The sequence below is a fragment of the Coptis chinensis genome, unplaced genomic scaffold, assembly GCF_015680905.1.
Source record: "Coptis chinensis isolate HL-2020 unplaced genomic scaffold, ASM1568090v1 utg8755_pilon_pilon, whole genome shotgun sequence".
Classification (NCBI taxonomy): domain Eukaryota; kingdom Viridiplantae; phylum Streptophyta; class Magnoliopsida; order Ranunculales; family Ranunculaceae; genus Coptis; species Coptis chinensis.
This window is the reverse complement of record NW_028238187.1, coordinates 51,619-69,881: the sequence shown is the minus strand read 5'-3', so window position 1 is coordinate 69,881 and position 18,263 is coordinate 51,619. Positions and strand designations below refer to the sequence as shown.

Below are 18,263 nucleotides of genomic sequence, written 5' to 3'. Positions count from 1 at the left end.
TGGGAATTTATATAACCACTTTAACCAACTCCAAGATTTGCAGGAACAGTAACCAGTCCAAACAAATTGGCATTTTGAACCCAACCCAAAATTGACCCTTTAATTAATTCTTATCCTCTAGCTTTATCAGCAGTGAAAACATGTTAATTGAATCACAAAAGCAAAATTTCTTTTGAGAAGAAATATTATGAAAATATTAGGCTATTGGCGGAGTACTTTTACCAAGTGGAGCAAAGATGATGGATAAAATGGTCGGAAGACAATAGAAATTTGTGTTCCTTGATCCTTCTTGGTAGTTTTCGTGTTCAAGATCCACCCTCATGAAATTTTTGAATGATAGCCTTCTCATTGTCTTCTATTTAGGAAAAGAATTTTGGTGTTCAAGATCCAGCCTCATGAAATCTTTTTATCTGTTACTTAGTTGAAATGTCTAGACGCCCTCTGATTCTCTGTTTTCTTTTACAACTTCGGGCACCTCATCCATTGCCAAGTCGATAATCTTTGTCATGTTGATATGGAAGCCGATGATAAAGAGATTCCGTAAGAGGAAGCGGCTTGCGGGATCTCGCTTCATTTCATTGTGTGAAGGAGGAAATACATTTAAGATGGAGTGCAGTTGCAAGGGTGATCTCAGGCTTACGCATGAAGCGTGTGTATTGAAGTGGTTCAGCATCAAAGGAAACAAGAAGTGTGATGTCTGCCGGCAAGAGGTTCTCAATACGCCAGCTAGCTTAGAAAAGTTTGTGTGAGTTGATATCACAGACCTGCTAGCATTTAATTTACATAAGCGTATCATGTCATGAGCTTGAGCTTTTGTTGTTTTGCTGTTAGAGTTTTGAGTCATGTGTAGTAGTTCATCAGTAGTCATATAGTATTCAACCAGGCACGTACTATTTGATTAGGTACCGTTTCATAAATGATTTTAGTAGGAACTTAGGCATATATGAAACTTTGATGTGAATGTTTTTCACTAGCACAATTCATAAAAATGATAGATTGTCCAACGGTTTACATGTTCTTCATCGTTTACATGTTCTTCATCGTTTTCATCGTCGGGTTGTCCAACGGTTCCAAGAATTGTTCTCTCGGACAAAAGTACAAGGAAGTGCTGAACTTGCGATGGCGTTGTAGAACCAATGTTGAGTTGACCTCATTTGAGGGTCATGTGATTTTATTTCTGCAATTATAGAAAGATTTGTCTATCTAGATTCATGTTGAGGTCGTGTGGTTCTCGTTTGTATATAATCCAATGTTTTGATAATATATGAGCTTAAAATCATAATCGACTTGCATTGTCGCATACCGTGTTCCGTGAAATGAGAATCCTTCTACTCTTATCTGTTTTGCCTCAAAGACTAGTAATGCTGGACAACTCACATCAAAATTGCCCGTCATTGAACTTGGTGCTCAACCAGGTCTGTTTAGACTTGTCCTTTATCTTTCTCCGCTCATTAAAATTTGGGTTAACATGTACTAGGGCACCTCTTTCTACCTTGTACTTTTTTCCTATCATTCAATATGTTCTTTTGAGAGTTTATAAAACAAAATGGTTCTACTTCTTTTCTTACGGTGCATTTGACCTTTGGCTGTCATGCTACTCCGCATCTTTTTGCTTTTAGAATGATTGTGATGCAGACTTTGTATGACTGGTCAAGGGGAATTATTCTATTTAGGGAGGTGAAATTTCATAGTTTCATTTGTAATAGGATTCGAGTGTTGTTTAATTTTGTATATTGTGATGAAGGACAAATAGAATTTGTATGATTGGTTAAGGGGGTTACTCTATTTATGGAGTCAAAATATCATAGTTATTTGTAATTGGACTCGTTTATTATGTAATTATGGGTAGTTCCTTACTAGCTTTGGCGTATGTGATTATTTCTGGGGTGTTCCTTAGGTCTTTGCTAGCCTAACCTATGTTATGCAGTTATTATTCTTTTGAGAAGATAAAAAAATGTTACTACTCATGTTGGTATTAATTTTACAGAGACTGATATAGATATATTTTTTTGCAAAGATATAGCAGATTTTTGAACTAATGGGTATAATGTTATTGTGTTATCTAAGATTTTTATTGAGGAAAACTGGACTGCTAATGATAGATTTGGAGAAGAGAGCGTGATCGCCTTTGTAGGCGATCGATGATCACTACTCCCCGTAGAAATTTTTATTTTGCCTTACGCCTTTTCACCATTTCCTAACCTTCACCGATTACTTTTTCTCAGATCAATTCTTGATTTAATTGGCGGTGTAAACCAGCTTTTACAAAGAAACAAGTAGATCCGTTCTTCCCACCAGATTTTTCGTTGACTTCCCAAATGGCAATGCAGGTAACTTTTTAAGTGGTAATTCTTGTACATGGTTTTGGTATTTGATGCAATTATTAAATCGTTAGTGTTTCTCTCTTGCAGATATCCCACAAGTGCGGTTTGATATATGTGATCACAAAACTTGGACTTCTATTTGTTTACGATTTGGAGATCGCTACCGCAGCTTTTACAGAAATCGAATCATCCATATCCTATAATTTTGACATCAGAGGCATCATCAATAGGAGGATTCTATGTTGTTAATCGGCGAGGGCAGGTGTTACTTGCCATTGTTAACGAGGCAACAATTGTGCCTTTTGTCAGCGGTCAAGTATGTTTTATAAGCTTACCCGTTATGCTATAAAAGGCAATTGGAAGATGTTATCGATGATCAAGCTGACTAAACAACAACGGAGCTTGCTGTTAATCTTGCTAAAAGAGGAAATCTTCTTGGAGCTGAAAAGTTGGTAGGTGGATACGCTTTGAGTAGCCTTTGTATATGATTTTTAATTATCCAAGAATCTAGGGTTTGCGCACCTTTATATAGTGTCTAAAGTACAACCAAATTTTTTTTGGCTAAGAAGTAGAACTTCGTTGGCATCATTTGTGAGAAGTGTGTCCACCTTCTCACATGGGAGAAATGATATAGGTATTATAATGGTAGCACACGTTTAATTTAAACTTTAGCTAAGTGTTCAACTAGATATTTCATAAGAAAACACAAAAGTAACAAAGAAACCATGATTTTAATCGTCCGAATAAGTGATTCAAAGTGATCATGGTCATGAATGTTGTATGTCACATGCTATATATTTTCTTTGGGCATCACGGTTTACATGTTCTTCATCGTTTTTCATCGTCAGGGTTGTCTAACGGTTCCAAGGATTGTTCTCTCGGACAAAGTACAAGGAAGTTCTTGAACTTGTTTGCGAGAATCCCGAGGGACTCCTTCAACTCCCCGACACGCTTGCAATGTTTAAGGTACAACTATTTTGGATGTGAATATATTGTGATTCTCGGATTTTCTTCTTCGTATCATCATTTAGGATGTATCTTAAGATATGTACTTTTAATTCCATATGATGTCCTACAAAATAACTTCGGTGTCCAATTTCTTATTTCTGAAGTTATTATAGCTTCACGAGAGAACTACATCGCTAAAAAATCTTAAATTAAAGGAGTAGGTATCATAAAAAAAAAAAGTTTTTGAATTTAGGGGAAACTCTTGTAGGTATCCTAGGATTTATTTGTTATCTTATTCTTTGTTGTCCACAAGTATCTTAATCTTGTTATCTTAATACTTGTTATCATTACATTTTAGACCAAATTTGCATTCTTAGTTATCTTGTTGAAAGAAATTTTCTGGTTCTTGGCACATTCAAGTCTCGTTTCGGTGAGTGGTGAAGTCCAATTTATGTAGATAGAGACTTACATTTGATTTATGCGAGTGAAGCTTTTAACGTACAGTACATCGTCTGTTCATCTATTTTGTTGGCCTTCTAGATGAATGTGCATATTTTGCACGGTTGAACTGAAGAACTTTTATTGATTTATGAACCATAATTAGAATTGTCCCAGTGTTTTTGCTATAAATCGACACTAATTTGCACTACCATTTGGATTCTATGGGTCTGTTTTTATGTTATGCACATTTACTTTCTTTTTCTTTCTTCTTTTCATCCAAGTCGTGAGTCCTTGGATATGCCTAGATTTCAAGGATTTGAACTTCCGAAGTGTTGCAGCACCTGTGTGGTGGTCAAATGAGCTAAGGCTACTAGTACTATTGTTTTGGTGTAAATTTTATGAGACCTTGGTTTTCTTGTAGAAACTTGAGTATAAGCGAATCTAAATGAATGTTTGACAAGCATTGATATATTTTTTAGGTTCTCTTAAATATATGTTACCTTAGTTGAAGGCATCTGGGTTGAAATGTTTTTGGTGTTTTTTGGTGTTCGGTGTTTTTGGTGTTTAGGGAAATATGAGAAATTATTATTTTTTTTATTTGCAACCCATCAGCAACGGTTCATAATCGTTACAAATTTAAAAACGTTACTCTGAAAACAAGATATAAACAAGTGTTACAAATAATATTTGCAACGCTTAAAACTGTTGGAAAGTTTTTCTTGCAACGGTTAGTAAAGCGTTGGAAAGTTCTGTTTGCAAAACTGGCTAATAAGCGTTGGAAATTTCAGTTTGCAACGGTTAATAATCTGTTGGAAATTTATGTTTGCAACGCTTTATTAACCGTTGCAAAAATTTCCAAAGACTTTACCCATCGCATATTTGCAAACGCTTAAAAAGCGTTGCGAAAATTATTAGCAACGGTTTTTTGCCGTTGCAAATAGCCTGTTATGGTGTAGTGCCATAGGACTTAATAGAGATCTAAATGGGTCTTTCAACATTTAGACTTTTGGGTTCTAAGGTTTGAGGTTTGGGCTCGGCTAGTTGGGTCCGAACCATTACCTTAGTCATGAGCCCATGAACCATGCACCTTTGCCCTTAGCCATGGACCTGTTGAACATGGAAACGACAGTTTGACTTGGACAATGATGTGTTGACTTTGACCATTGACCATTGACCGTTGACCGGTGACTGTGGAATGTTGATTTTTTTCCAATTTTTCACATATTTAAGAATATGGACAAATGTAGTAATAAAATATTGTTGAAGCTTGTATAAATTTGGTTGTCAGTATCTAGGAAAGATTGAGTTTGATATTGTGTATATTTTGACACATGACGAGATAGAAACTTTAGGAGATATAATATTCCTAAAATGTTATAAAAATGTATGCGATACGTTTGAAGCAATTGTGACATTATATAATATGTTGGGATATATATATATATATATATATATATATAATACAATAGTTTTGGAGAAATAAATGTATAAACGCTCTATTATTTTATCTGCGAGATGTTACTAGGAGGTAGTAGAGTATTTGTGGATATTTTCCATGGGAGTGTGGCGTAGTGCAATAATATATTGGCACGTGAAAGAATGAAAGTGATTATGAGATATAATTGAGATATTTCTAAATATTGTGGCTTAGTGCAATAAGGTATTTGACCTGCACGTGATATAGTGGAATTATTATGAGTCATAAATGTATGACACTTGAATAAACTACGTAACGAAAATCCTAGAACCTAGCTACCACAACTTATGTGATTTGGCCCTAGTAATGGGCATATGTGATATGATTGGCCTTTCGGGCGTTTCAGTGAATCTGAATGGCCTTTCTGGCGTAAGTGATTTGATTGGCCCTCCCATTTTTTCGGTGAAGTTTGAATGGCCTTTTCGGCGAAAGCCCGAATAGTGGCTTGATTATTCCATTCGCAAAATTTGAACGAGACGCGTGATATTTTATGCCGAATAATGGCAGTACTTACAAAATGGCTTTTGATAAGAGCCCAAAACTGTAGTTTTAACCCCTTAATAATCATACTTTTAGACCAATTATGTGAGTAATAATTAAGAGTTAACACCGATTCGTGTTTTATGCATTTCGGGCTTCAAAGTCCATTATGTGCAGAAATGTGCCACTTTAGCGGTGATAAAAAGGCAAAGGTCGGTTACTAAGGAGTTCCGTGATTAAAGGCCAAGATTCAAGAGGATAAAACCTTTCTAAAGCCCGTCAAAAGCTGAAAAGTCGACGCTGGCGTAAACAAAGACAATAAGTCGTAGAACTTTTCGAAGGCGTATCTTTGGACACGGACACCGGAATGGGGCCTACCTTATGTCAAAACGACCGACTCGGAAAGAGATTTCCAATGGTCTAAGCCTTGACCCAATCAGAGGAGCAGAAGTGGACGAAAAGTCTGTTGAAGCCAACTGCAGCTGAAGAGGCCTTTTGAATTTGAAAAGAAGAATGGGTTTTGGGCTGATTCTCTGGCCCAAAACATGGCTCCAAGCCCATGCACGATTTTGGATCTGAAAGTATAAAACAAAAGCTTAGCTCTTTGTTAATGGTAGATAGTTAGACCTAGATTAGAAATTAGATTAGTAGTAGCATCCATTAATTAGTTTTAGATCTCGGTTTTAGAATTTCATTCCCTCGCTTTAGATTAAAACTTTAAATCATTGTTCTTTATTGATTAGATAAATAAAATAGTTATTCTTGTCAATTTCGATTTTTGTCATTTACAATTTATTAGATCTAATTTCAATTCTTGTTATCATTCAATTCTTAGTTATTAATTAGATTTCGATTATTGTTTAGTTAAATTTCATAAAGTTAGAATCTTTGTAATATGTTGTATTCAATTTCAATGGGAATTGATGGTTTGATGAATCAAGGCTAAAACCTCCATTAGAGGGGTTGATGAAGCCTTGATGAAAACTTAGTTGTATAGTGTAGAAGCATTGTAGAGTCTATTCCAATCTAGAAGGTCGGATTAAGCCATGAGAATGGGTGGACGACCTCACATGCTAGTTAGTACTCGGTAGAAATGCCATGAACACTAGGGATTAGAACTCGAATTTCTTGCCGTAAGAACGTAAGAATCGAGATACAAGAATCTATGCTAGGCTATTAAGTTGGATTCGAGGTGGATTCAATTCCCCTCTAATCCTTTATCTAGATTCAAAACATAATATATTCTATATATTTCATAGTGACATTCAACATATTGCTTTTCATATTGCATCGTAGTATAATTCCCCCTCGTAAAACTCTCATTGACTTTAAGATTGATCAATTAGACTAGAAAACATTCCATGCTAGAGCACTAGGAGTGGAGCGAACTTCTTACTCCACTCTATTTCGATAGAATTGAGAGTAGAATCTTTGATAAATATAGCATCATAAATATTTTAGTTTACTTACGTTTTGAGTTCAACGTTCATTTCGTAGGTAGACTATTCATTTTATGGTTATCAAATGGCGCCGCTGCCATCTTAGTTGCACTTTAGCATTGTTTTCATAGTAGAATTAGTCATTTTTAAAGTCCCATTAAACCCACCCACCCTTGTTTGATTCATCTTTGTGGTTATCCGTTTCAGCGTTGAAAAAGTTCGACAAATTTACCGAGCGACCACGGCGCTTTGTAAAGGATTTAATTTGCGCCTCTATAGTCTGGAACACGAAGCGACCAGACCCCCAGACCCGGCGCGACCTGCCCTATTTTATCGACCACGCGCGACCGCCCTCGGACCGAAGCGCGCGACCGCTAAAGTCATTGAACAATGAAATACGATCGCGCCGCTTCTTTGCTTTAAGGGCGCTGCTAAACCATCAAAATTTTCCGGATTTCTACAGGTTTGTTTCAAACTTCGATTTTTTAAGTTTTTCAGTGTTCTAACTTGTTATTTACACTGAACACGCGTAAACAAGATGCTATTCATAAGCGAAGCAAGGACGCTATCAGGTATTCCTTTCTTCCATACCTCGCATCTCCAGTTAGAGGCTCATACTAATATATCAAGATTGTTTGGATTGTTTTCGTGTTTAAACTTAGACTTGCATGAGATTAAGGTCTGGTCGGAGAAAAACACCAAACGTAATTAACCGTCAACAAACAAACATATCGAGTATACCAATCACTACACCTCTAACTACTATCCCACCAACCATACGACATAATGGTGAAGAAAGAGACTCTCCTCTCCGACTTCTATAAAGCTTTGAAGCGATTTCCTAAATCTTGCATCATTCTAGCGGACCCGATGGGGATTTTTCGAATCCCCAAACATATTTAATTTGTTACCCGTTTTCCATGGGTTAGGCCATGAAAAACCTTACCAACACATGCGTAGGATTGAACAAGTTCTTACAACATTCCATCATCCTACGGTTGGTGCGGAACAAATTAAACTGAGGGTATTTCCCTTCACCTTAGCCGATAAGGCGCGTCTTTGGTTAACTTGCCCAAACCAAACTCTCAAACTGGACTCGTGGGCTAAACTTGTTCAGCTATTTATGGAACATTTTACCCACCCCTAAAACGGATGAGATGCTTTCCAAGATTCATTTTTTCCGACAAAATCCTCATGAATCGTTTTCTGAGGCTTGGAATCGTTTCACCGATCTGCTTATAGAGTGTCCACACCATAATCTAGCAAAAGACACGTTAGTTCGTGCCTTTTTCAAAGGACTTCAACATCACCATAAAGAAGTCCTTGACATAATGAATGGGGTAGTTTATAATTTCCTAAGTAAAGGAGCCTCGGAGGCTTACAAATTTTAGAAGAACAAACTAAACGCAATAACAATTGGGGGAGTGATGATATCCCCGCTCGCTAGTTCTTCTTCAACGATTAAGGCCGCGGGTATGTTTGAGATGAAACCCGATCCGAACTTAAAAATTTAATCGAATCTCTAACTAAAAAGGTAGAGGCTATTTCTATTAATCACAATCCTATTCCCGTCATGAATGTCAACTCCAACCCATGTAATTTCTGTTTGAGTCCTGAGCACCCTGACTCCTATTGTCCTCTAAGCCTATGAACAACAAATAATTAGAGCAAGATAATGTTTGCTCCATTAATAACTATCCTATTCCTAATGCCCCATGGAGACAACATCCTAACTTTAGTTGGCGAAACAATCAACAAGTTACACCTCCAGGGTTTAATAACCAAAATGTTAGGCAAGCAAACAACTATAATCAAGCTCCAACTAGGCAAGGACAGGGACAAGGTCAAGGAAATTATAATAATTATAACAACCAAGTGCATCCATGACAAGGTGTAGCACAAGGTCAGAGTAATTATAATAGTTATAATACCAATAGAGGTATCGTTCCGGTTAACAATAGTAACTATCAAAACCCACCCATAAATAATCAACGTGAGATAGTTCCAGGTCGCACCACCGGGACTACTACACCTACACAACCGGACCGTATCGGCGCTTTATATATGAGGTTACCCAACAACTTTTCCAATCAATGACTCAATCAAATCAACAGATCTTACAATCCATAAATCGGGGCATACAACAATTAGCCCAAGAGAAAGCCCAACCAAAAGCGTGTTTCCGGGACAAGCTATACCAAACCCTAAAACAACAAACACAAAATTGGAGGTAAACGGTAATACTAGTACGGAAACGACAATAGTAGGTGACACTGAATGCCATCACCACTCTCCGATTACGGAAGAGTGGTTGATAACAAAGTAACTATGCCTATAGTTACCCCATCAAGATACTCCACACCTGATATCGAACTAGATACCGAAATAGAAACTGAAGAGCCTACCACAGTAGAGGTACCAGTTAAACCACAACCTAAGAAACAGAAAGCCAAGGTAACAAATCAAGTCGAGCCATACGCTAAATATAGAGCAAAAACACCATTCCCTCAGAAGTTAGCCATGCTAACCAGGGATACAAACTTTGAGGAGATTAGGAACGTTTTCAAGAATCTAACGATAAACCTTCCTTTTCTCGAAGCTATAAAAAAGCTACCTAACCACGCTAAGTTTCTTAAGGAGTTGTGCACTACTAGGCGTAAGACCAACATACCTAAAGATGCCTTTCTAACTGAACAGTTCCCAACTTTATCCGAAAATAATGGAATTGTTAAGTACAAGGACCACTGTCGTCCCCCCTGTCTGATGCACCTTAGGAGATTCTCACACGACGACCAAGGCTTTACTAGACACGGGGGCTAGTGTTAACTTACTCCCATTTTATTTGTATAAACAAATAGGTCTAGAGGAGATGCAACCTACTAAAATGACATTGCAATTAGTCGATCGGTTTATTAAGTATCCTAAGGGTGTGGTTGAAAAACGTCTTTGGTTAAAATCCAAAATTTTACTACCCGCCAGACTTAAGTTATCCTCGACCGCGAAGTCACTAACGACTCTGTACCTATCATTTTAGGGCCCCTTCTTGGCTACTGCCAACGACTTATAAACCGCGCGATGGTTCGATGTCCTTGTCCTTTTGGCCATCTTTTACGGTGAGGTAAATGTTTTCAAAACGAGGACACAATATCCCGATTCCTCTACAAATGGCGAGGTTAGCATGATCGAGAGCTTAGCTCAAGATTACTTCAAAAACATGTTTCGGAGAAACAGTTAATAAATTCCTTTCCTTCGGAAATTCGACTTTAACAATGACTCCACGGTAGTAGTAGAGCCAAATCGAAGAAGAATTCCTGCTGACTCTTTTTGCCTTTGCTTCTTTACCACTTCGAGTCCCCTTGCCAACAACCATTCATCCCTTGATGCTATGACGGAAGATGAATTTTTCAATCTCTATCCCCAGATCCTTTTGACCCACCTATTGAGGAATGTCTTGCATATATCAAGATTTCGATGATATGGACTTGAGAGCTCTAAATGAGAATCATTCACCTTCCATCACCAATATTCCCCACCCTCCACCTTTTCAAAAGGAAGCTCGAGTTTGCACTTTCGATCCTTTAGTTTCTCCCCAGTATCCATGATTTTTTAAATCCACCTAGTAAACAAATACTTCCCAAGGATAAACCACTTGACACCTTCATTTTCGGACTTGAGACAAATCCCCTAACTACACCATGAATGAGTTTTGTGCTAAACCCACATCCTCATTTTTCCATGCTTTCCCTCTAAAACTTATCCCAATCCACCATATTTTCCACAACCATTCACTTTTCCACACTTATTCACTAGGACACCCTTTTCGTTCAAAGATGAAACATAAGATGCATGTTCGGTTATGTTATAGGTCTATCCGACTTCGCGGCTTTCATTCCACTAGGCTTGGCGCGTCGGGAAATCTTGGTGCTTGATTGTGTTTGGATATGTTTTCTGTGATATTTATTTATGGAACGATCCACAACTATTTCGGTTGTTGATATATGATAAACTGCATATTCATACATATATTTAGATAAAGTCTCGAGTATCTGACTATAAACGACTCAATTTTTGTGTTTGGTGCATTTCCTTTAATTTCCATATATTGGTGAATGCACCATTCAGGTAACCGGGCCCTCCCTATGGAGTGTGTGGTTGTAAGTACCAGATCCTAAGTCCACGGTTCACATAATTCACGTTTTCCACTCTTGCATGTTTTCTTGGTTTTTGAGTCATGTTTATCTATGGTGTGAATTATGTCTTTACTGCTTATTGTTTTCCTTTATATTAAACCTAATTCATAAAAAGTAAAAAAGTTTAAAGCTATAAAAATAGTAATCTAGCAAGTCTTGAGAATCTGACCTTAAAAGACCCAAGTTTTCGTACAATACCAACTTTCTGGAGTATAGGCCAAACAAAAATTTCAAACTTAAAAGAGTTTTCCAATTTTGTTTGAGGTGGCTTATTTTGGTATTCATTTCAAATCTTGTTGCCACCCTAAGCCTGTCATGTTTTACTCCAAAGTAGAGTTTGTGTTAGTTAGTAATAAATGGTTTAATTGTGCTTCATATTATCATATCATCTTTACAATATTTACATTCTGCATAAATTCGCCAATTTTTGCCACGTTTCTATGGTAAATTCTTTCCTTATCTCTTTACACTTTGAGGACAAAGCGTTCGATTGTTTGGGGGTGGGATAGAAACATTTGCAAAAATTAGACACTTTTAGGATGTAAATTATGCACTTTTATTTATAAAATGTTAAAAATTATAAAAATTAGTTAGTTACATAATTTAATTGTGCTATTGAATTGTTTCATGAACCCCCTTCTCCCAAATTGTTTGGGGGTGGTATAGAAACATGATGTAAATGTTAAGCACATATTAGGTTGTATATTACGTATTATTTGTCTTAAAAAATAAAAATAAAAATAAAAAGTTTATGCTATACACTTAGGAATATTGGTATTGTTTCTTTCTCTATGCTCTTAATAATTTAGAAGTCTCACGTAGCTTTTGCATTAGAATAGTTTTTAGAAACTTAGGTTAATATGTAGGTAATAATCGTTGCATCTATCTATAAATATATTACATGAGTATCTATGATTGTTTGGCGATAAGTTTCAAATCTAGGCTAGAGTACTTATTCTACAAATCCTGTGAGAATATAGCCTAAAGCCTTATATGAGTGAAACATTTGAGAAATGACACAAGGGAGAAGTATATTCGAATAGAAAATCACACGCCCACTTGCTTGACCACTATACCATGTCCTAAGAGAGAATTTAGGCCCTTTTTGGATCGATATAGCTAGAAATTCCGACCTAAGTATATTTTCCACTAGTCGCCCCACTGAGCCTTTTATTAGCCCTTTCATAAACCACAAATCCTTTACCCCAAAACACAAAACAAAACAAAAAAAAAAAATCAACCTTACCCAATTTAGATAAGTCCGAGAATAGAATAAGGAAGAAAGAAGAAGAGAAAAACCTGTAAACAAAAGTTAGTTAATTGCTTTAAAAATAAAGAAAATGAAGTTTCCATCCAAAGAAAAGAAAAATAAAAATAGAAATAAAATAAAAACTCCAAAAAAATAGAATAAAAGGAGTCAAAAGCCAAAGAAAAAGGAAAAAAAATATGGCTAAGGATGGAAACAAAGTGTAGAAGCAAAAGTAAATAACAAGGTTTTCTCTAGTTACATAATATGAAGACTCTATTATCTTAGACTTGTCCCTTTTGAATATCCATTTCCTTCCTTCTTAAACCATCTCCTAATCCCCGCAACACCTAATAAAGACCTCTAGCTCAATTAGGAATAGGTTAGTGGGATAGTAAGTGGCAGATGTGTTTGATCAACTTCGGCTTCCTGTGTGTCATTGAGATTGTAAGGTAAAGTATGCCCATCGCACACCTGGAGTAGCAAAACTTGAGTGGAAAAATCGAGTGATTTTTGTCTTGACTTTTGTGAGAACCTACTTAAGGACGCTTATTCCAAAGTTTGAAACGGACCTCATTCTTCGCATTTTCATAGCATTACTCATTGTATATATATGTTTATTAAGTAGATGATTGATTATTATGCATATATTAGCTTAGGTTTCAACTTGATTACTCTATATGCATTGCTAGTGAGAGGTATAGTTAATTTAGAGCATGAATAAGGAAACAATAGTTTTATTTCTTAGTCGTTGTAGTATAGATGAAGTTTGTGAGTACCTTCACTGGAAAACTCTCACGAGACTATAACTCGTCCACTAGGGAATTCCTAGTGGTTTAAGGCCTTGTTGCATATGGTCAATGCAATCGCACTCAGCGAAACGAGAGTAGATAGAACTCTATTTTTGGTCACTTATTCTTACTTGCATTGATTTTCCGTGATAATGTATCTTCAATAAGACTTATTGTGTGTGTATCCTCATGCACATGTGGTTGTGTACATGCGTCGATTAGGGCGTGCCTTACTGATAGAACGTATCTATAAGTTTAGGTTTGCCCTTAGAAGGAATAAAAAAAATTATTACTGTTTTGATGTTTTGATATAGGTTGACACTTTTAAAGTTTGTTATGTGAAATTGGTTTATTATTTGGTTAACACTCACTATTTCATTTGCACTTCTTATTTCTTAACTTAAGTAGTTTGCTAAGTGTGATAGTACTAATTACATTGTTTGCAGGTATAAAGGTGGATCTGCAGTACCTAGAAAACTGATTTCCCAAGGAAATCTTAAAAAGACTTTCACTGATGAAGTATATCCCCTTTGCTTTCAACTAATTGATGCTAGAGATGCTGGATAGTATATGTTATCTGGATAAGTAAAAAGGGTATTTCTCCTGCACTTCAGCACTTCAATTTCTTTTTCTACATTGTTCAGACGTCGAAGTGAAACTTATGCGAAGCACCAACTTTTTACTAAATTACTTTACATCTAGCTGAGTGCAACAACTTAAAATTAAACTTTGTAAAGGGTAAAGGGTTGTCCTTGCATTTATTACATTTAGCAATTGATTCAAAGCTTATTTAAATGTTTCTAGGTAGATTTTAAAAGTTTATCTTGCAGGCTTCTGTAGACGAGCTCAACGACCAGGTCAGAGTGCTTCGTGGGCTGGGAGAGGAAATGGTATGTTTAGCTGGGTTACATTCTATCTTTCACGTACTGCTACTGCAAACTTTTATCTGGTGTTTTTGACTACTAATGTATAGAAGGAAAAATTAAAAAAATGTTGTGTTTGCTTTGATATTTTCTCTAGGTTCGTATTTGGGATTACTTTAAATAAAAAGATACATTTAGTTTTGGATGTTGCACACAAGGCCCTTGAGGAAGCTAAATTACCGATGGACCATGATGTAAGTTGTCGGAAAGGTCAGTAAAAATTGGTATTTTCCATTTCAATTATTTGCATTCATGTACTTCCTATCATTTAATTGATTTGCATTGTGTGCGTGATTTCATTGTTAGTATTTGATTCTAACTCCATTTGTAGCTGCTATATGGTGAATAACAATGCTTAAAGAGTTGTTTGAGAAATTGGATTTATAAAAAGGGCAGTCCACTGCAGTAGCAAAACTGGAGCTCTTGGATCTAGAAGTGGGTCATATAAGAATATAAGAGTCAAATGCCTGAATATCAAGTGTATTAAAAAGGAAATTCACTCGGCATCACCAACCAAATGAACTGAAGCAAGATGATATTCTAGGCATGGAGGCCAATTTTGAACTTTTCTTTCAAATATCTTGAGCCCCATCTTATGTGATATAATCCTAAACATGTATTAAGCTAACTACCAGCTGGAGTATGTGAGTGCATAGTTTCAAGTTTTATTTAATTTCGTCCTTTAAGATGTTGATGATTGTTGACAATTATTCATCACATTGTAACTGACTTCCACTTGAAATTTGTGTGCATGAGTTTGGTTGACGACGATAGCACTATCTGAGATATTTGTAAGTTTGTACATATTTGTGCAATTATACACAACATTTATGAGATCCCTCATGTTTCATATTTTCTAGCACTATCTGAGTAACATGTGAGAATCTTTTGTTGAAATTTAGATTTATGTATGTATATTGCTAATATTTTTCTACCCTTATTGTTTTTGCAAATTAAATTTTGACAATTTTCATTTTGGATCTACAGTATTTTGCTTATGTATGTTAAAGTTGAAGGTCTTTATTGGACAAAATTTTAAAAGAACAACTGGTGCAGTACTGATTCAATTTGATGCCCACGCCCATAGGGCGTGCACATTTTACTCTAATTGAACTGTGTGAGAACTATTTTTCTTCCCCTTCTTTTCTGCATTAAATGTGTAGCTTTATACTAAAACACTATTTAAATGAAATGATGACAATGTGCTATTTAGTCAATCAGTGCATGGTGCATGATCAGCTGTGTGATTGTTCTCAATCAATACTTTTACTCTATTGCGGTACCACAAGAAGTTTCCCAGGTTCATCTATGCATTCTCCCCAAACCATGCGGTTCTCAAGTCTAAAACCTTTCCATTCGAAATACAATAATCGAAACATGTACATGTTAAGCTTTGGTAACGAATGTTAGAATTTGTTTGTCTAATACAACGTGCGCGAGTACGTGCATAATGCTAGTCACATAAATAAAATTGCAGTTTAAAAAAAAAAAAAAAAAAAAAAAAAAAAAAAAAATCATTCCTGCATTGAAGCCCTTTTATGCAAAACCCACACCATAAATGACGCCCAGTTGCCATTGGAGCCCACTCTGTCTTGGGCTCTCGCGTGGTCCTAAGGTTGGTTGCGAGTTAGCATCCCTGCTATGACCTATGCAGTATCACTGGTCCCTAAATAATAAAAATCAGCATCTACCAAGATGACCTATGCAGTATCACTGGTCCCTAAATAATAAAAATATTTATCGCTGCGTCAAATATTTGTGTACCTTATTTTGACAACTTTTACAAATTCCGGGCTGAATATGCGTCAGTACATGCATCATGCTATGCTAGTATCCTTAATTACATTTACGTTCGTCAATTTTCGTTTCACTTTTTAATGTTTAGTCCACTTTCTCGTTAATGCATAATTGTGAAACGTGAGATGTTCTCTTCAACGCGAAGATAAATATTCTCTCAATTTCATGCAGAAGTCCAGTAGTAATTATATCATCCAGTTTGATATAATTGAGAGTTTGAGACAATGGAATGAAACTGTTGGAATAGTTTTTTTTTGGGTAGAAATTGCTACCTGTATGATGACTTTAACCATTAATGAAAGGGTAATACTTTAAAAGAATAATTTCAAGCCACCATGGAATTGTAGAAAGTTGTTATTGAGAATCTAATATGATTGTGACATCGTCTGTAATATTATTAGGCCAAATAAAATTGTCTATTTTAGCACTGGTGAGAATGAAATTTGATCTAAGTTCGTTGTTCAAGTATATGGGTTCGATCTGCTTATTACTTGGTTTTCATCTCTGTTGAATCTTGAATGATGATTAAGTTGCATTCGACTTTTAGCACCTCAATTTCTACTTATCGGTCTTATAGCTTTCCTATGAACAAACTTATATGCAATTTGTCAAGAAAGAAAAAGACAAAGTATAATACAACAACCATATTACTCAAAGTCTGAAACAGGGTCCAGGTTTGCATATGTGAAGGCAAAATTCATTTCATTGTACACATTCTGCTGTTGCTTCCAAGTAATATATATTGTGAATGGGAGAGCTTCCCTCTTATTGCATTGTGGGTCTTGATAGAACTAATATTTAATTACCTGTATTTTGTGACCAAGAAGTGGAGAACAACTGACATTTGCAACTTTGCAAATTCTGCACCCGCACATAATCTCATTCCTCCACCAAAAGCCATGAAATTCTTAGAAGCTGTATTTGATCCTTGTCCCTGTATTTTGGTACGGAATAATGATTATTAAATACAGAGAAATTAATTCAAACGAATCCTGTCTTAAGGTAGTTGGATAAAGGAAGGCTAGATGTATAAGCCACATACCTTCCATCGCCATGGGTTGAAGGCAAGGGTGTCCTCATACTTTTCAGGGTTAAGGTGAAGGGCTGGAGGGCAAACCATGATTGTCCAGCCAGCTGGAATTGTATATCCTGTGAAATGAGAAAATTGATCCGATTATAGAATACTTGGTTATGATCGATTTTATTTTTTATTTTTTTTTCGTTATGATTGAATTTCATATGTGCTGCACTGTGTTCCCTAGGAGCTCGATGGTATCTTGAGGCAAGATGTTTAGATTAAATATAAGCTGCTTCGAACCTTACCGTCTATTTGTGTATCTCTTGTAGCTCTTCTGAAAACCAAGGGGACTATGTTGCCGAGCCTAAGTGTTTCATCAATAATCTGCAATACAAAAAGAATATGAATCTTTTTTTAAAACCAGGCCGTGTTGGATTACATTAATTTGAATATGAAGGTGTGAAAATTGCTACACTAACGTGAGAAGTGAATGTCATAGACTTGTATTCATTCCACGTTAGTCGAGAACCCACATTTTCCCTCTTCTTGAGAATCTCTTCATGCTCATCTAAAATAAACCAAAAACCAAAAACGAAATTAGAGCAAGACACTATCAATCAAAATACTACAAAAGAGTGCGTAGAGTGAGAGGATGATTTGAGCGGCACGAACCGTTAAATCCTTCAACACTGAAGGGTGTTCTGAAAGAAACTTAATTGCTAAAGTTATAGCCAAGGAAACTGTCTCAAAGCTGGCAAAAAGAACTGTAAAGACAAAGTAAGCAGCACTTTCTACATTGAAAAGGGGAGCGTCTTTCTTCATCTCTTCAATGACAACATCAAGAAAATCGCCATGCTTCTTATCGGAGTAAAATCTTTCCTTCACCATCTCCTTGAGTATTCTTATAGCCCTCTTTTGATCCTGTACGTACATGGTTTAGACTTTAGAGTCTATATTATACTAGGTATTACCCGTGCCTTCGGCACGAATGGCTATGAAATTTCCGCATTTATGTCATAAAGAGTAAAATAGAAGCTAATTTTTTTTTTCTAAGTTAATTTGCTCTTCATGGGCATTGAGAAGAAAGTAGGTATTACAACAGTAATACTTATTACATTAATTACAACATAAAATTCTTGACACATTCGGTTTAAGGTGCTTCATCTCCTACCCGGACCATATTCAACAA

At 36.1% G+C, this 18,263-nt stretch overlaps 1 protein-coding gene across 1 annotated transcript; it reads right to left on the bottom strand.

The window, feature by feature from the left end:
* Nucleotides 1–16,703: 16,703 nt before the first annotated feature.
* Nucleotides 16,704–18,023, bottom strand: LOC147472740 (cytochrome P450 87A3-like). The gene is made up of 5 exons (XM_086588316.1): nucleotides 17,743–18,023; nucleotides 17,554–17,642; nucleotides 17,380–17,458; nucleotides 17,099–17,205; nucleotides 16,704–16,990 (listed from the first exon to the last, which is right to left on the bottom strand). The coding sequence occupies exons 1-5, from the start codon at nucleotides 18,005–18,007 to the stop codon at nucleotides 16,859–16,861; spliced, it is 672 nt and encodes a 223-aa protein (XP_086444442.1). The 5' UTR covers nucleotides 18,008–18,023; the 3' UTR covers nucleotides 16,704–16,858.
* Between the last annotated feature and the right edge of the window lie 240 nt (nucleotides 18,024–18,263).